Here is a 19,948-nt window from a genome sequence, read left to right on the forward strand (position 1 = left end):
AGGCCCTTCGATGCTGCCGGCGAGGTTCTGCGATGCACTCCGTGCGATGTTACCGCATAGCACAAATTCCCATATATATTGAAGCGCCCACAAATGTGAAATGTTCAGCGTATGCCAGAATCCTTTTGCCAAAGTATACTTTAGACCATTCTCATGGGGAATGAGATAGGGCTGCAAATGTAGATAGGGCAACATATTGCATCATATAGTGCCTAGAGCAAGGAGTTCAAGCTATCAAATGTCCTTCAAATAATGAATACACTGTAATACATTGATTCAATGTTTCTAGTTCACTGCACAGCCAGTCTTTGCCAAGGTTAAAAGTTGAGAAATAAAATACACCGGAGTAAACACAGGCATTGGGGAAGCCCCAGTGAGACATGAACAAAGTGAAGGAGGATAATATATACTAGTGTGAGGAAGAGGTTGTACGACCATGATCTGACATGGGATGTGTAAGAAACCTAAGGGTGTTCTCACTACGAAACCCCAGGGATCCAATAGCCAGGGTGGCCAGGGGTGATCCATCGCTGTTGGATTTCAACCCTGGTGGAGGACAAAAGAGGGAGGATCACCTGGGTGGAGGACCCCTGCGGACATTAGGGAGAACACCATTAGGTGAGACAAGATATTCCCCCTCCCCTACTCCAACGTCCTTACCCCATATCCACTCAGCTTTTGTAGGATGTTGTCATTGTACCTCAACCTTGTCCCAACCAAGTCCTTCTCGAAAGTGAAGAATCGTCCCTACATATAACAATAAGAAGTTTCCCACTCACTTTTCCCCAAGTCCCCCTTCCCAGTCAGAATTCTAAGAAACATTATCTGAAAGGTCCATTCTATTTGAAACCCTTTTAAACTTATTATTTACTACATTTTGCAAAACACTACAACTCACATAATCCTTACCTTTCCTCTCCTACTGACAAGACAGACGAAGAATACACCTGGAGCAATGAGGGTTACCCATGGAATCCCATGGGCTGTTAGTTCCTATTGTAAAACTCCATTTTGTCACATTAACAAGGCCAGGGAGGATCAGGCACTCTACCCCAATCATCTACACCTGCAACCAAATAACTCTACCCACCTGGATAAAAGGCAGAGCTCAGAAGCACACATTGAGCATGGCTGGAGTTGAGGAAGGATGACTTCTGGAGAGCGGAAGCTGCAACTAGAGCTGGAGAAACCCGGAGACCCAGAGACTGTGCGAGTAATGGAAAAACTCCAAGAGAGCCAAAGAGGGAGACAGTGTTTTGAAAAACCAGATGAAAAGTCGGCATTTTCCTTCATTGAACAGGGGATTGAAGCCTGTCCCCTCCCTGTGAAGTACTGTGTTGAGGAGGTGTGCTGAAAACAGAAGACTGAATTAAGGAGGTGCGAGAACGCAGACAAACCATTGAGCAACGCATCTGGTGAAAGAGAAGTTGGAAATACAAACCCGGTTGTGATAAAGTTAAAGAAACTGTATCCAAGATGCAAGGTTGCGTGTAGGATGGCAACCGCGAGAGAAAGAGAATCTCGAATGTTTGATAATCTGAAAGGTGATACAGAGTAACAGAGTGACCCGGCGAGACGAGATCGTCGATTTGGAAGTCTCTGTTGCGATGCCCATGAACTATCAAAGGCTTTAAGAATAAATCACGAAGAATTGAAGTAGCAATAAGAATGCTTGAAGCTGTTTAAAAGGCTCGCACCCGAATGAGGGACGTCTAGAAAGAGAACCGCGGCAGATCAGAGCCAGTAGGTGGGTCATCTAAATCATAAAACAAGTGGCTCGAGCCTGAACGAGGGAAGCAAGGAGAATAGAAAATACTGGATGAGATCTTGTTTTGGTTGTGAACTGTGCAAACTAAAAGAATTTTGGAACTGCAAGCCCCAGAATGTACTGCGAAGATGTGCCAGCTGGCAATGGTCGAAGTGGTCATGTATAGTCACAAGTAAAAATGTCTACTGTTGCAAACTTTTGACCAGGGAAGCTTGGGGAAGGGTATCCCAAGAGAAGTCAACTTTCATTTAATTATTTTGAACATTTTCTGATGAATGGTGGTTTGACCCCGGTTGAGGGGAACCCATTAAGCAAAGAATTGTGAATTGAAGTGGACCTGCGACGGGTTGAGAAAAATCCTACACACAGTTGAAAGGCTTCGATTTCTGAACTAAAGAAAGCTTGGAAAAGCAGATAAAGTTGGTCCAAGCCCAGAGAGGGAGATCAATTGAAAGCTTTTTATTAAAGTGGGTCTGAGCCCGGCAGAGGGGGATCCGAGGTGAATCGTGAATCACCTAAGCGATTGTGCACCTGTGAAATCCTAAGCAGAAAGGAACTTTAATGTTTGTTTGTCGCATCAGGCCCTCTGAAATAAGAGACTTTGAATGGCAAAGAGAGTTTGGCACAGAAAGACATGATGCTAAGGTTTTGAACTGCATCCTTTTGCTAAAGAAGCCAGACAGTGTGCTAAGCTCGAGTGTACCGCCTTGTCCCATGCTGAAAACGTGGGGAAGGGTATCCAACGGCTTGAACACCTGAAATATAATTTCTTGAACACTTTTCTTTTTGCATAACATTGTTTCCCACACTATTTGTATGTAGAAGTAAGGATTGGCAACAGGTTTATTAGTATAGGCCCTTTTATTTTGACAGACTCGACTAGGACTGCGTTGTTATTATTATTTGATGGTCACAGCTTGCTCCCATCTTTAGATGTAGGATTAGATCGGCATTTTTCAAACCCAACTGAAGTTCAATAAACACCCCTGAATGGTGATCACTTGTGCCTGTCTTACTGTTTGATACCATGCCTTCCTTACAGATGAAAGCAGAGTGCAAGGGGTAAGAATGTTATGCTATATTTTGTCTAGAGACTAACAACGTTTCATATCATGGGTATGGCTTATCAATTTCTACAACTAAGAACCAATTCTGTTATTTGCTCAATAAAATGTGGCCTTACAGCCAAAGAGATAGTGTACATGTATTTAATATTGAGGTAACTGGCAGAATTGGGCCTCACCAACACAAGATCCTAATTTTTCACAAACCTGTTAAGTAGTGTGCTTTCTTTAATGTTTCCTTTTCCTTACACACAACTTTGAACCCAGGAGTAAGACATACTTGTTTGGACTATGAAAGTGTTCTTGGTATGGTAATAAATAGATGTCTTGGAATGTTTCTGTCCAACACACAATCAATAATGTCTGCATGTCAGGGGCCCTGCAAGGACCATCAAAGTGCTCTGGAAAACACAGTTACACCTCTCATGATGGTAAAGAAAGGAGCTAGATCCACTTTCCTAGTTCTGGGGGGGCGCATTTACTGTCATTGGGTACAACAATTGTACGGGCTCTAAAAGACTTTCAAATCCACAGTATTTTGCAGTTGCTCACTTATGGACCCAAAAATGTTTTTATTTTCATAAGAAATTACTTTAAAAAACAGAAGATTTGTAACCGGATGGTGCAGTCTATACTTAGGAGTCTTAGTTAAAAAAATACCAATAAAACATTAAAAGCAGCACAGTACTTCTATATCATTACAACAACATCAGACGTTCAAGCAATGCCATACCTGGTTTACTGCTGGGTCACTAGATAGACTTTGGGGTGATGGGGCGACCGCAAATGTTTCATTGAACGACCTTGCAGCTCTCGAAGACGGCTGTGATTTGCTGGGGAGGTAATGACAAGCAAGAACATGAAAGTTTGACTGTAATAATATAATATTAAACTGTGCTCATATATCTGATTTGTTTATTAGATAGTGCACTTGTATGCCTCAAAGAAACCTCCTGGTATTCAAAGGAAGATGTACCTGTTTGAGATATCACAAAGTAAAAGTAAAGTTCTAAAAACAGATGAACAATATAACACAAACATGGAAATGAAATGCAGGAAAGAAAACAAGCAGGGCAGTAAGTAGAGGTAACCATCAAATACTAGGATGTACCAGCAGGATGCTTTTTCAATGAAACACACCCTGCAACATGAATCATGTGTGTATTGGCTATGTTGCACTGTTGGCAGTGATGTCCTCTTAATTGATGTTTCTTTGAGATACTTGTATCATATTTTGTGCCAGAAAATAATATTAGTGGTGATAAAGTCTTAGGAAACATAAAACACAATGATAGATGAGTTGGATAACAAAAGGGAATACAAATAACAGTCTGTTTATGGCAGCCATGAATAGGAACAAAATAAAAGGGCCTCATAACGAGTTCAGCATTTCAGTAAAAAAGTTGTGTTAATTCCATTACCCCCACTTTGTTGGTGGTGACTAAATTACCACCACTTTTACTGCACCACTGAATTTACCTCTAACAAAATGTCACAAAAGATTTACATAATTACCAGTCACAGTAATTCTGCCAAAATCCCATGGACTCCACAAATGGGGATTTACACTGCGTTGTCACCACTCCTAATCCTATGGTAAACCCATGGGACCAAGTGGTGTTAATGGTAAATGATTTTGTCAGCAATTCGGTGGATTTAACACCAAATTAACCCAACCTCATAATGTGGCCCATACTACTAATAGGCCTAATGTGGTCTTTCCTCCTCCACGGTGTGCAACCTACCTGCATTAGAAGAGAAGTCATCCTGCGGAAACTCGGTTGTCCCTCAGGGCAATACCTAGTCACCTATTGCAATGAAACATCATCTGATACATTATAAATTATTCACCGTAGTGACTAACGTACTCCTAGTCCATATCCCCTTTTCCTCCATACTGCATGGGCGGCCCTCGCTAGGGATGGGAGACAGAACCTTTTTCACCAGAAAAAACCTTCTTCCCCTTTAAAGTAAGAGGCGCGCATGGGCATGGCCCTGGGAGCATGCGCTCCCCTGACCCAGCCCACCGGCGCCGCTCCTCAGTCCCCATTGACGAGTCAACAATATTACCATTGCCTAATGACACCAGTTTTATTACGGGGGAGGATGGTGGGACGTGGACTAGGAGTAGGTAAGTCACTATAGTGACTAACCTATAATTACTCCTATGACCCGTCCCTTTTGCTCCACACTGCAATGGCGATTACAACTGAATGTAGCCCCAGGGTGGAGAGGTGACCCTCCTTAAGAAAACAAGTTCCTTAATAATATCTGTCCGAATGCCACGTCTGACTTAGAGCCGGCTCCAGACAGTATTACTTGCAGAAGGCGGAACGAGTGGACTACGTGGCCTGCTGATGACCTGCCACGGGACGTGTCTCTGGAATGCGGCCGCAGTGGCCTTGGCTCTGATAGTGTGGGCATGCATGTTAGCTGAAAGCAGTTTGTGCTGCCCCTCATAGGCCTCCTCGATGGCCGAAACCATCCCCCATGCTATAGAGGCCTTGGAAGCCTGATAAACCAGCCCCTCCACCCCTCCTGGACCCCCCAAAGGTGATGCAAAGAGCATCCAACTTGCTGATGCTCTTGGTCCTGTCCAGATAACATTTCAGAGTGCGCCTCACATCCAGAGAGTGCAGGACCCTCTGAGCATTGTCATAAGGATCCGCAAAGAACATGTGTAAGACTATCTCCTCATTAAGATGGAAAGAAGAGACTACCTTAGGCAGGAACGCAGGATGCGTTCTCAGGACCACCTTATCTCTGTGAAAGGTACTGTATGGTTCTGACACCACTAGCACCTGGATTTCGCTAACTCTGCGTGCAGACGTAAGACCCACCAAGAGAGCTGTTTTAATGGGCGCCCAGCACTACATTGAGGTCCCACACAGGGTGTGGTTTCTTGATGGGCAGGTAGAGCCTGGTGAGACCCGCCAGATGTCGCTTAACTACCAGGTTGGAGGAAGAGAAGACTTCCTCCTCCGAGTTCCAGTATTCTCCTATGGCCGCCAGGTAGGTGCAGCATGTGTCTATTTGTACCCCTGAGTGTGAGAGGTGTGCAGAGAAGGATAGCATGTCTTCCAACGTGCAAGTAAGGGGGTCAATCTATTTAAAGTCCTCCCAGTGACAGAACCTAGTTCATTTACTTTTGTACTGCCTCCTAGTAGCATCGCTCCTAGCACCCTGAATGATGTCTAGGTTAGCCTGTGACAGCCCCATATGCTTTAGAGTGACCTGCTCAGAAACCACGCTACAAAGGCTAACTTCTGCAGGGTAGATGACCCTGCCCCCCTGCTGTGACAGAAGGTGAGACGGGCCCAGAGGCAGGTGAATGGGGGACCTGTCCGAGAGGCTGAGCAGCTCTGAGAACCATGGTCTTGCCGGCCACCACAGAGCTATCAGAATGATGCTGGTGTGACACGATTCGCTTATCTTGCAGATCACCCTGTGGACCAGGGGAGTGGGAGGAAATGCATATGCTGTCATGCTGTTCTACTGTATCTGAAAGCGTAGCCCAGGGAGCTGGGGCCCTGCCCCTGCCAAGATGCAAACTGCAGGTTCTTTCTGTTGGACCAGGTGGCGAAGAGATCCCCCTGAGAATGCACTCAACTGTTGAAGATCCCCAGCAGGACCTGATCATTCAGTTACCATTCGTAATTGTCTGCTCCCAGTCTGCTGAGCCTGTCCGCCTCCAGGTTGGTCTCCCCTGGGATGTGGATTGCAATCAAGTAGATGTTGTTCTCCAGGACCCACTCCCAAATGACCACTAGAATGCACAGAGGTGGGGGGGGGGGGGGCTGGTGCCACCCTGCTTGTTGATGTAATACATGCTGGTGGAGTTGTCTGTTAGAATGAGAACTACCTTGCTGCAGATAAGCGGCGGGAAAGCCTTGACAGCGAACCAGATAGCTTTCAGCTCCAGCCAGTTGATATGGGACTCATGCTCTTGGAGGGGCCAGACTTCATGGATGCTGTGCTTGTCCAGGGTAGCGCCCAAGCCTTCCAGGGAGCAATCCGTGGTGATGGTGACTTGAGGTGCTTGCCTGTCTGCAGGTTGCAGTCCGTGGACCAGCAGACGAGGTCCTGGTGGAGAAAGGAAGGAATGCTGATGAGCTCAGTTTGGGAGCCACGCTCCTGATTCCATGAGGCTTCAAAGTGCATCTGTAATCTCATCTTGAGTCTCATGTGAGGTACAGCCAGAAGGAACGCTGCCATGATACCCAATAGATTCTGTACCACCAGGCTGTATTATCTGTGGCCCTCTTGATGGCCGTGATCTTTTCCTCCGAGGGGAAAACTCTCTTGGAGCTCGTTTCCCAGATGAGGCCCAGAAAAGTCAGGCTCTGAGTAGGCTGCAGCTGATACTTCTTGAGGTTGATCGAAAATCCCAGTTCGTGGAGTGGGATCATGAGGGCGGAAGAAGTGTGGTAAACCGCCTCCGGGGATCTCGCCCAGACGAGCCAGTCATCCAGCTACGGGTAGAAATGGTGACCTTGGGCCCTGAGGAGGGCTGCCACTGCATTCACAAATCTGGTAGAGACCCTGGGAGCTGAGTTGAGGCCGAAGGGTAAAACCTTGTATTGGAAATGGAAGCCCATGAGCCTGAAGCACAGAAAGGACCGATGAGGCTGCCAAATTGGGACATGTAGATGTGCGTCCTTCAGATCCAGGGAGCATGTCCTGTCTTCCCTGCACAGTGTCACTGCAATAAGCTCTGGCGTAACCATCTTGAATTTTTGAAGAGGGGGGGAGAGATTCAGGGTGGAAAGGTCCAACACAACTCTCAGGCCAGCCTGGTTCTTCTTTCGTATGGCTAAAATCCTGGAGTAGAAGGCCAAGCCTTGCTAGGAAGCTGGGACTACCTCCACTGCCTGGGCTCTCTACGAGTGAACAAATTTCTGCCAACAGGGTTGTTGTCCCAATCTGTTGGAGTGGATGGAAGGAGGGAGGAGGGTAAGGAATTGTTAGGCAGTAATCCGTGGGCATCACTGATAGGATCCAGGGATCTGCAAACTTCTGACGCAAGACTGCACGTGAAGGGCAAGCCTGATCCTCACCCGCCCTGGAAACACGTGGACCCGAAGGTGCGCATCATGCCCTCTTTCCCTTTGAGTCTGGTGTGGAAGAGGGGGAGTGAAAGAAGCCCTTGCTCTCCCCTTTTGCTGTTTGCGCCAGTGCTGACTCGGAGAACTATCAGGCTGTCTCAACCTCCGTTCTTGGAAGCCTCAGAACCTGCCGAAAGCCTCCCCCTTGTTGGAGCGTTGATGCATCTGGGTGCATACCTTGGGCGTGGCCTTTGTGAAGATAAAGACTTTGCAGTTTGGGAACGGTTTTTCTTTTTACGTAGCTCCTTATCGGTGGTGGAATGAAAGTTTGCCACCCTCGAATGGAAGGTTACATATGCATTCCTGGACGTCCGGGTTGTACTTGGTAGCCCGTAGCCAGGCAGTCCTTTTCATGTCCATGGCAATGCAGATGGCACAGCAGGAGGTGTTGATGTGTGCCACGGTGGACTCCCTGATGTCCTGTGCCACCAATTTAGCTTCTGCCAGGCCCGCCTTGAAATGTGCCTGGCTCTGCACCGGTTGCTCTGGGAGGGAGTCAGCTATTTCCCGTCAAAGTCTTTGATTAATAGCTGCCAGCATGGCATCTGCGTTGGATTGATGAAGATGCAGTGAGGCGTTGGAATAAACCTTCTTGCCATAAGCCTCCAAGATCTTCTTCTCCTTGCCTATAAGAGCCGACGATGGGGTGGCCGCGGACGACTGAGGCTTGGAGTAGAGTGAGGCGCAGCGATCACCGAAGAGTGCGGTTGAGGGTGTGCGGACAGCAAGAGTGGATCCCCCTCCATTTGCCTATACTCGGCGTTGAGACGCTGATTGACAGATTGGGCCGAATGGGGTTTAAGCCATCCCTTTTTGGCCAAGGCGACAACATCCTTCTGCATCAGGATCCCTGTTCCAGCCGTGGGGCGTGGAGTGAGGACCGCAGCCAGGAACCCCGCCTCTGGTTGTTCGACCTCGGGTTGAGGAAGGTCCAAATATTAAGCAAACCTGAGAGCCGTTCATGAAAGGCCTTCGCTGAGGATGGCGTGTCAGGGTCCTCCTCCTGCATCAGTGTCTCCACCAGGGTGTCCGGTTGGTCAGGTGCGGGTGGAGGAGTGCTGGGTGCCGCAGGCTGCGGTGTAGGAACTGGAGTTACTGGGTGCTGCGGAGGTTGGTGTGGAACCGCCTGAACTGTGGGAGGCAGGGAAGCTGGAATCAAAAGGACCCGGCATGGGCAGCAGGGGCTGCACGGAGGCCTGAGGCACTGGAGCCATGGGAGGAATGACTATGGGTGCCGGCGGTGGGACCAGAGGTAGCATGTCCCTGATCACATCCCGAAGGATGGACCCCATCTGAGGAGACCTCATGAGCATGAGGAACCTTTCAAAAAACCTGTCCTCACAGGTTGGTGGGGTGTTAGGTGATATTGACGGAGTAGCAGGTGGCTGCTGGGGCCTGTGTGTACTCTGCCTTGTTGGCTGCAGGTTAAATCTGCCCTGCGATGCTGATGGATAGGCTATAGGCCACATACCTGGTTGAGACCTCAGGACGGGGCCTGGTAGGCGTGTTGCCCTTGGCGGAATCTCTGGTAGTGCTGTGTACAGGCACCACCTCAGACATCTGTCCGTTACTAGGGCATGGCCCCTCGGGTGGACACCCGGTAAAAGAAACTTGCGGTCCCTCAGCACTGTCCCCGGAAGGATCCAAGGACCCCTCGGCCTGATGGCCGGTAGCTGAAGTAGCCTTGGTACCTGTGCTTGTCTCTGCAGGAGTGTCTAAAGCCTTGGCACAGATCTCCACTGGGATGTATGCTGGGTGACTGGACTGCCTCGGGATCTGCTCCTAAAGCGAGAAAAAGGGGTTAAAACCCACTTGTGTCTACCCCTCTCCTCTTCCCTGTGACTCGTGGCCCCTTGGGCTTCTGCTCACCTGCTATATTTAAATGACAAGCTCTCCATCCTGCTTCTTCTTAGCGGGGACGCTGTGTCTCTGCTGCTGTATGGTGGACCAGTTACTTCAATGGTCTTTGGTCCCAAGCCCGGGCCAGCTATGGCGTTGAGTTCTCTCTCTTTCCTCTTCATTATGATATTGTCCTGCTTAAGAGTCCTTAATTATGGTGTTGCCTTGCTTTCTGAGTCCTTGTTAATAGGTGCCTTTCCATGGATTTGGTGCTTCCCAACACTTGTACTGGTGCAGGGTATGAGTCTTTTCTGATGCTGGTGATGAGTCTTGCTGAAGCCTTTCCGTGGCTTTTGTGCTCTTCAAACACGTGTGCGGGTGTTTGTGCTGGATCTGCAACATTCGCGTGTCTTTTACACTTGAAGCGCTCACGTGTTGCTAATTGTAATGTTTGCCCAACGTGCAAGCGCAGAGTGTTTCTGTAGTTGGAGGACCTGACTTACTAATCTTGGCTGCACTTCTCTACCGCAGGTGCCGAGCATCGTCCAGTGCTGGAAATCAAAGCAGAGATGGGAAGCAGGAAGAAGACTTCACCTTGCGTAGCTGCATAATTCTAGGTAAGGGCTGGCGTTGCGCTGAGTTCACTTGTGCTAGCTGATATCAATGTCTTTCTTTCTCCGGTTGCAGATCAGAACGCGGTGGGAATCGCACTGCCATTACTGACAGAAAAACGCAAAGCGGGTTGGCTGCTTTGGGTGTGGCTTAAATAGTCAGCCACACCCATAAGCTAGACCGCATGAAAGCCAAGCTGATCACCCATTCCCCCGCCATGTTGGGGGAAGCAGGAAGTTCCTTGTTTCTCTAGGTCTTCCATTTATGCCTTTAGTCATGACTTTAGTCAACACAATGAGCTTGTCACCAGATGCGCCAAGACAGGGTCCAGTTTGCCTTTTTTCTCACTCTACGTGGATGGAACTTGATAGGGGCCTACACATGGTTTCTGGGTGACGGTCTAACAGTACTATGGGGGTGGTAATAGGATAATGGAAGAGTGCGTGTGTGCGACACTGAACCTGTGGTTGTGACAGTGGGGTGCGATGGAAAAAAGCAGGCCTACCTTATGCCTCGACCTGTGTCCGATCAAGTCTTTTAAGTCCTCCGGAGGCGACTTCTCGAAGAGCTCCCTCCACCGAGCTAACCTGTTCTTCAGAGCACCCGGTGTAAGCGTGTCACATGCGGTACAACCCACCCAGCCGAGATCGGTGCCAAGGCAGCAGAGGCAAAGAGCATGGAGGATGTGGGGAAGAGCCCATCGCAGGCTGGACACCTGCTGAAGCCCGCTGACATCGACATGCGCCAGGGAGGAGCATGGGGCTAGAGGACCAAGTACCTGATTAAAACCAACAAACAGAAGACAAAAGAAAGTATCCGGGGAAGAGTGTGTGGTATTACAAGGCCAAAGCCAAACCCATGAGCACTGGTGAAAGTTGTCCGTTCCCGTTGATGTGGAAGTGGGGAGTGGTGCTGGTGGGCGGAGTCTAAATTTAAAGGGAAGAGGGTTTTTTTCAGTGAAAAAGGTTCTGTCTCCCGTCCGTAGCGAGGGACGCCCATGCAGTATGGAGGAAAGGGGACGGGATGTAGGAGTAATAGCCTAGACACCGGCCTGTGTATTACTCGCTCATTTGCTGTAATAGACTCCAACATAGCACAGGTCAGAGGATATTTTGGGATGGTGTTTAGGAGTGCCAAGGTCAGTTTGTCCACTGAAAGTTTTTTTTAAAAAACATTTTTATTAGTTTATTCAAACAAACAATACAAACCAAACTTGCAGTGCATACGGTAACATTTCAATTATGCATCGCTTAATTGTGTTCACTGCTCCCCTTTTCCCACCTCCAGTTCCGAGCCTACTCCTTCTCACGTTCTGTTCCTGCATCTTGTGATAGGGTGTCCTTTGCCATGGGTTCTGTTGGGTCTCGCATTGACCTTCCATTTCTGCCTTGGGAAGCCACATGATCTCCACATGATCTCCTTTAAATAAAATGGGGCACAATCTTGTCTAAACAGCCTGGACTCAGAGGTCGCCTTCTCTGAGAGCCATTTAGCCACATATTGCGGCTGGCTTGCTATATAATAAACTTCATAATTAGGCAGTTTTATACCCCCTCTCTCATAGAAATTCTGTAGCTTCCAGAGGGCCACTCTATTTCGTGTGCCATGCCAAAGGAAATCCTTGCACATACTACCCAATCTAACAAAGAACTTCTTTGGGGAGGGTGTGGCTACAGAGCCATGTGAAAGGACGTGTCTCAGAGGGAGCACCTGATGATCCTTGATGCCGCGTACAAAAACGCGCGAGAAATGTTGTAATCAGTGCTAGAAACGAAGGAGCAGCTGTATGAAGACCCACCGCACACATACGGAACAGATCGCAAGGATCGAGGCCGGCACGCAGGACTTTGGAACTGAAAACACCAGCCCGTGTCTCGCCGAAACATAAAACAAAATGGCGGTCCGCCCGGAACAAAGGAATGGATAGTGGTTGCTGAGGTCCGCAACACGCTTGCCGCTGGTGCGGATGCCGGCACCGTCAGCCGTGCGGAACCCGGTAAATGCAGGAGGAGAGGCGCGAACGGATGAGGGAGCCGGCACGCAAGGTATGCTGAGCGGGTCCCAGTGAAGACAAAGAAACCTGCATCGGAGCGCCGCGCGGAGTTGGGAAGTGCCCCCTGGGTGAAGACAGCACGCATTATATGCGGGCTATGACCATGGACGTTTAGATCTGCCGGCGCCCTGAACGGAAGACGCGAGGGAGGCCGCGCATGCTGAGGAAGAAACATTGTGACAAGCGCTGGCGGGACTCAGCCAGCGGACGCATCATGCGCGAGGACCTTGAGGAGTAGCAACATTGTGGCCACGAGCTTACGAGGACATGCTGGGGAGGGCTGAGCCCCAGGAGTGCTGGAAGGGCTCCACCGGAGCACACACGGACATCATATGCACCTGCAGCACGCATGGAGAAAGTCTTAGAACAGAGGTGTGGGGGGGCCTTGCGAACAGCTGACGAAGGGTGCTCTGCAGAGAGAGAAGTGAAGCTGCGTGGGGGGGATGCCCTGCGCCCCTCTATGGATGTCTGCCTAAGGCTGATAGAGCAGAGGCTCCGCTCCAAAGCCCATCTGTGAACATCAGGCGCTGGCCTGAGGAGAATCCCCTGTTCACCAGCCGGGTACTGTTGCAACTGAGCAGGCAGAGGGGCCCGGAGGGAAGGCCATACAAACGCCACAGCATAGGGGGCCATACCACCCCCGAGAGACTTCTCCTGAATCAGCGGCAGAAGGGCACTAACACACTACATTGTCGCCCATCTGGGAATGCAGTTGGCACGGTAGGCGCTGGGAGACACTTGCCCCAGGACAGTTGAAGGGGGGACTCGGGACACCCTTCCCATAATAAGCTGCGAAGACCACGGCCTGAGAGGACCACAGAAGTGAACTGCAGTGTGGCCAGTGGAGAGTCAAGCTCTATGGAAGGTAACAGGCCACTGTGAGCGGAGCCACGCTTGGGGACATCGCCGGGCAACAGCACTGTCCAGGGTGCGGGGCACGATCCTCCCATATACCATAGACAGGCCGCCCCTGGATTTACAGGTGTGGATAGGAAGCTGTCGCTAACCGAAAGAATGTCCAGTAAGCCCTTGAGAACGAAGGCTAAACAGCCCACGCTGGATGAATATGCCAGAACCCCGACTGGCCCCGAAGGAGCCAGGAGCAAAGATAAGATTCCAGCAGGGGGAATGGCCGCTGTGAGCACAAACCAGGAGGTCCTTGAGGCAATCGCGGATCTGAAGGCGGCCTGGAAGTCCAAACTCCAATGGGCTGCGACGGAATTGAAAACGGCGATGGAGCTCCAAGTTGGGGCGGTGCAGGAAGATGTGAACCTCCTCAGGCAGGATGTTAGGACCCTTGCAGAACGCACAGAGACCCTGGAGAAAGAGATGGGACCAACCGCAGCGGACTGTGCTGCACACAAACGGGAGCTACATGCCCTGGTGCAACGAGTGGGCAATTTGGAGAGTAGGGCGGAGGAGGCAGAAGGGCGCGCTCGGAGGAACAACATTCGTATCGTTGGTCTGCCGGAAGGGGCTGAGGGTCACAACCCGACAGAGTTTGTGGAAAACATGCTGCTACAGGAAATCACTGGGGGAACCCTCTCTCAGGGATTTGCAGTGGAGAGAGCGCACAGGGCCCTGACAAGGAGGCCACCGCCGGGAAACCCGCCCAGGCCAATGATCGCCAAGATCCTCAATTATCGGGATCGAGAAAGAATCCTTGAACACTTCCGTAAAGGGGGAACAATACAGCGAGGTGCGGCGAGCATCACTGCCTACCCGGACTATACCCTGCAGGTACAGCGAAGCCCCATGAACTTTGGATCGGTTAAGAGGAGATTGCAGGAAGCTGGCCACAAATACATGCTGCTCTATCCGGCCAAGCTAAAGGTTTTTCATAAAAGCAAGATGTTGTTCTTCGAAACTCCAGAAGACGCCATGGGGTGGCTAGATATGCAGAGCTGCCCCCAAGAGCCAAATATCCAGAAAGAAGATGGAGCCGGACGAGATAAGTGAAGTTTGAGAATTGGTGGGACTGCGGAATGTGGGACTTGATTATAGTCATTGATGCAGCTGGACTTCAGCTACATCCTGGCTGGTGGGAAACATGATCCGTGTGCACGGATACTGCTGCGCGAGGAAGGAGCCTCCCGGGGCCGATCTTTATACCCCCATTTAGAGTTTAGTTAGGTCACTGTTAGTAAGGTGACACCCTGCTGGGTTCTCGGAATTGGGTTGCCAAGGGAGAGCCAAACGCGGGTATGCCCGAGATCCAGGGATGGAGCTGGGCAGTTAGTTGGGTTGGGGGGTTTAAGTTTAAATATGAGCCTTTGTAGAAGTACTACTATCAGGAATCCGTTTGGTGTGGGGGGGAGGGCTGTGTGGGGGAGGGAACCATTAATAGACCATGGGTAACCTTAAGATATTAACATGGAATGTTAGAGGGCTCAACAGTTACTTGAAGCGTAATAAGGTTATGCTGTATTTGAGGGGACAGAAGATAGACATCGCCTTGTTGCAGGAGACACACCTGACGAGGGAGAAAATGGAATTGGTGGGGAGGAAATGGAAAGGGATAGCGGTGGGCTCATCGTATTCTGCTTATGCAAGGGGAGTGCTTGTCTGGGTGGCGCCACATGTCCCATTCAAGGTAACCGAAGAAATTGTGGAAGCAGATGGGAGGTTGGTTATAGTTAGGGGGCTGTTGGAGAACAAAGAAGTATGCATAGTGAATACATACGCCCCTAACCAGAGCACAGCGGCATACTTTAGGACACTGTGTACCAGGTTGAGTGCGTGCGTGGGAGCTGCGGTGATTTGGGGAGGGGATTTTAACTGCGTCTTGAAACCAAGAGTAGACAGGTCGGATGAGGGGGCAGCCAGGCGCAGCCCAGCGGCTAAAGTGTTGCAGACGTTGCTAGCGGACTTTGGCTTGGCAGATGTGTGGAGAGTAAAACACCCTGATGGGAGGCAATACTCGCACTATTCGGCTCCACATCAGCTACACACAAGGCTTGATTATATCTTTGCCACTCCGGACGTGGTTGCCGAGAGTATTCATATAGACTACAAAGCGAGGGTTCTCTCGGATCATTCGCCCCTGGTCCTCGGGTGGCAGTATTGCCCCCCCAAGGGCGCGAATACCGACATGGCGCCTCCGGGCAGAGGCGCTCAAAGACCCAGTTTTCAGGGAGGACATAAGGGATGGGATTATTGCTTACTTCGAGGTGAATACTGGCAGTGTGCAGTAGGCGGGCATTTTATGGGAGGCCTTTAAGGTGGTGATGAGGGGGATTGCCATTGCGAAGTCAAGGGGGTTGCTGGGCGGAGTTCTGGCTGACCTCCATAGGGCTGAGATCGAACTGGAGAGAGAGCTGGATGGAGGTGGGGCGGATACGGAGGAGATATTCAGATTGCAGCGGAAGTGCGCGGACTACTGGCACAGGCTCTAACTTAAACTATAAAAAATATAAAGAAAGGCAACTCGCGGGAGGAGATAAAACGGGCCGGCTTTTAGCATGGTTGTATAAGAGCGAAACCCCTAGGTCCCCGATTCGAACTGTAACCAGTGAAGAGGGCGAGACGGTAGACACTAAAGAAGGAGTAAATAGGGCATTTGCGGAATACTATATGGCTTTATATGAGGATGATGGGGGGAGCAGCCGAGAGGAGATTGATGAGGTATTGGAGGACATAGGCCTACCAAGGTAGTGATGAGGAGAGGAAGGAGCTAGACGCACCGATCACCCTTGAGGAACTGAAAGAGACGGTCAGGCAGTTGCCCACCAGTAAGGCCCCGGGGGCAGATGGATTCCCTAGCGAATTCTATAAAATGTATGAGGAGAAGGTGCTCCCACCCATGCTAGAAATGCTCAATGAGGCGTTTGAGGCAGGACGGTTGCCGGAGTCACTTAGGGAGGCGATTATTATACCGCTCCCCAAGCCCAATAAACCAGGACATAGTTGTGGCTCCTACAGGCCCCTGTCGATGCTGAACCAAGACAGTAAGATCCTAACAGCGGTTCTGGCCAACAGAATGCGGAGAGTGATTGGCAAGTTAATTCACCCAGACCAAACGGGCTATGTCCCGAGTAGGAACATCACTCACAATCACAGAAGACTCCACTGAGTGGTTGAATGGGGGTGCAGTTATGACGGTGAAATGGCGATTGTGGCATTGGACGCAGTCAAAGCGTTTGATTCTGTTAAGTGGCCGTGGTTGCTGGCGGCCCTGCGAGGGTACGGTATGGGGCCATGCTATATTAAATGGGCTGAGATGTACGGGTGCAGTGGTGTCGGAAAGATGGCAGCTGGGCAGAGGCACTCGGCAGGGGTGCCCATGGTCCCCAATGCTGTACATTTTGGCCCTGGAGCCGTTAGCAATATACCTCAGGCAACAATATGAACCAATTGGCATCGAGGTGGGAGGGGAGAGTCATCTCATATCCTTGTACGAAGATGATCTGTTGTTATATCTAAAGTACCCGGAGGAGAATCTTCGGTATATTTTGGAGGTGATGGAGAGGTATGCCGGGCTGTCTGGGATAGCGGTGAACCCTCGGAAATCTTGCCTGTTTCCACTAGGTAGCTATGTGGGAAGGCCTGTAGAGAGGTTGCCGGCATTGCAGATTCCGTGGGCGGTGAGTTCCTTCCGCTACCTGGGAATAGATGTATATCACTCGATTGAGGAAGAGCACAGGCGCAACACTGAAATAGCCATAGGAAAAATCGGGAAATGCATGAGGTTTTGGGAGAGGTTGCCCCTAGCGAGGATGGGCCGTAGTGCTATGCTTAAAATGGTGGTCCTGCCTCGGCTTTTACATTATTTCAACAATATCCCTTACATGATCCCTAAGAAGTTTTTTGTTAAGCTGCACAGTATGTGCAGAGAATTTTTGTGGCATGGCACCCGAAACAGAATTGCATTATGGAAGCTGCAGAATTTCTCTGAGAAAGGGGGTATTAAACTGCCTAATTTTGAAGCTTACTATGTAGTGGGGCAATTGCAGTATGTGGCTCAGTGGCTCTCTGATGATGAGACCCCTGAACACAGGTTGTTCGGGAGGAACTGAGCTCCTTTTTATCTGCGGGAAATGATCTGGGTGGCTGGCTCGGATATGAGTGAGCGCCCTAGAATGCTGTTGTTGGGATGGAACGTGTGGCGCCGAGCCTGCCGTATGATGGGGGACCCTTTCCCATGTGTCCCGCAGATTCCGCTGGTCGCGCTGGCAAAAGGGGGACAAGCAACTGAGGGTAATCATTAGGACTTATTGGGAATCGGTGGGTCTAGTCACCTTGGGAGACATTTGGCAGGATGGGGCTATTATGGAGCTGGGGGAACTTGGGGCAGCGTCGGGATTGCACGTAGGCCAATATGTCACTCATCACAGGGTGGTACAGGAGATTCGGAGTAGGTGGCCTGAAACCATCTTGGCGGAAGAGCCGGACACTACTGTCGGGGTGATATACGATACATCTGAGGGTGGGCATGAGGTGTCCAGGTTGTACGAGATGCTGATGACTAAGATCGGAAAGGACCTGGTGCATTTGAGATTAGAATGGGAAACAGAGATGGGAGCCCCGATGGAGGATGGGATGTGGGAACGGGCTTTGGGATATCATAAGAAGGTATCGAGAAATGCTAGGCTCAAACAACTACAGCTGTACATAACGCACAGGGCGTATATGACCCCCCGGAGAATCTCAAAGTTCAGAAGTGTTGGGCGCCAGGCTTGCCCTAAGTGTGATGAAGAAAACGCAGACATGATACACATGTTCTGGGCGTGCCCGGTAATTGAAGGCTATTGGGGTGAAGTGGCACAGAAACTAGCGGAGAAAGGGGTCACGCTCATAATAGACTCGGCCTGGGCCTGCTTGCTATGGGGTATCCCAGAGCGCGGAAATGCAGACATGTGGGGAAATTGAAAGATCTGGCATATGTGCTCGCGAAACGAAGGATTGCCATGGGCTGGAAGGAATGTCATAAGCCGAGAGTGGAGGTTTGGTGGAAGGATTTACAAAAATGGGCGGAGGCTGAAACAGTGGTGTGGCAAGAGGCCAGTAAGACGGGGGGAATGAGGAAATGGGCTCCCTCATGGCATGGAAACTGTTGATAGCTGAAATGTTTGGAGCAGTATCGGCCCCAGTGGAGTCTGAGAGCAGCGACAACCTGACACACGGAACAGATACTGAGGGCGAGGAACAAACAGGCTCATAAAGGGGGGAGGGGGGAGTGCAGTGTTTATGTTGTTAAATGTTCTTAACTATGTTTTGTTGTATTGTTGTTTGGTTTGAATAAAATAAAAAAATTAAAAAAAAAAAAAAACTTCTTTGGTATCAAGTGCGGTATATTCCCAAAGTAGTGCAGAAGCCTAGGTAGGACAACCATCTTCAACATTGCCCCCCGTCCCATCATTGCCAAAGGCAGCTTCACCCAGCACCTCATGCAATTTTCAATTTTCTTAATGGCTACCTCCGTATTGCGCTTATGTTCTTCCACCGTATGGTATATATCTATCCCTAAGTAGTGAAATGTGCTAACCTCCCCCGGTATCTGTAACACTGGTAGCTGTTTCAATGGGATCCCTTTATATCCACCCAATGGGAACAAGCTAGATTTCTGAGGGTTCACCGCTATACCAGACAGCCCTGCACATCTTTCCATCACTTCCAAGATGTATTGGAGGTTCTCCTCCGGGTGTCGCAAATACAACAGTATGTCATCCGCATATAGGGAGATTAGATGTCATTCCCCTCCCACAGCAATACCTATCATATCATAGTGTTGCCTCAAATATATCGCTAGGGGTTCCAGGGCTAATATATAGAGCATAAGGCACCATGGACATCCTTGTCTGGTACCCCTACGGAGTTGCCATCTTTCAGATATCACTGCTCCAGTTTTAACTCTGGCCAGCGGTTCACTATATAACATTTTCGCCCACTGTAGATATCCAGGTCCCATTCCATAGCCCGCCAAAGCCGCCAACAACCATGGCCATTTGACCGATTGCCAATTCACCTTCATTCTCATTCCCATGCTCAATAACTTGATGGAGTTGTCTGAGATTATTAGATATGTTCCTTTTCGGGACATAGCCTGTCTGGTCAGGATGTATTAATTTGCCAATAACCCTCCTCAGTCTGTTTGCCAAAACGGCCATCAGTATTTTGCTGTCTTGATTCAACATTGATAGGGGTCTATATGAACCGCAGCTATGCCCGGGCTTGTTAGGTTTGGGCAGCGGCATTATAATCGCTTCTCTAAGTGACTCTGGCAGTCTGCCCAGTTCATATGCCTCATTCAATATTTCTAAAAGCGGAGGGAGCACCTCTTCCTTAAATATCTTATAGAATTCACTTGGGAGTCCATCAGCCCCCAGAGTCTTGCTGGGCAACTGTCTTACCACCTCTTCTAACTCTTCTAAAGTGATTGGTGCATCCAACTCCTCTCTCTCCTCAGCACTGATCTGCGGCAATCCTATATCCTCCAATGTTTCTACTATCATCGTGTGATTACTCTCCTCATCATCTCCATATAATAGCCTGTAATTGTCTGCAAACT

At 49.7% G+C, this 19,948-nt stretch overlaps 1 protein-coding gene across 2 annotated transcripts in view; it reads right to left on the reverse strand.

Annotated features, from left to right (window-relative positions):
* Positions 1-19,948, reverse strand: part of CC2D2A (coiled-coil and C2 domain containing 2A) — a 1,164,962-nt gene that overhangs the window by 271,227 nt on the left and 873,787 nt on the right. For both annotated transcript variants that reach the window (XM_069631936.1, XM_069631935.1), the window contains exon 24: positions 3,566-3,665. In XM_069631936.1, coding sequence (XP_069488037.1) covers positions 3,566-3,665 — 100 coding nt within the window. The remainder of the gene's footprint in view (positions 1-3,565; positions 3,666-19,948) is intronic.

The sequence above is a fragment of the Ambystoma mexicanum genome, chromosome 6q (genome assembly GCF_040938575.1).
Source record: "Ambystoma mexicanum isolate Mex_15411 chromosome 6q, UKY_AmexF1_1, whole genome shotgun sequence".
NCBI classification, from domain to species: domain Eukaryota; kingdom Metazoa; phylum Chordata; class Amphibia; order Caudata; family Ambystomatidae; genus Ambystoma; species Ambystoma mexicanum.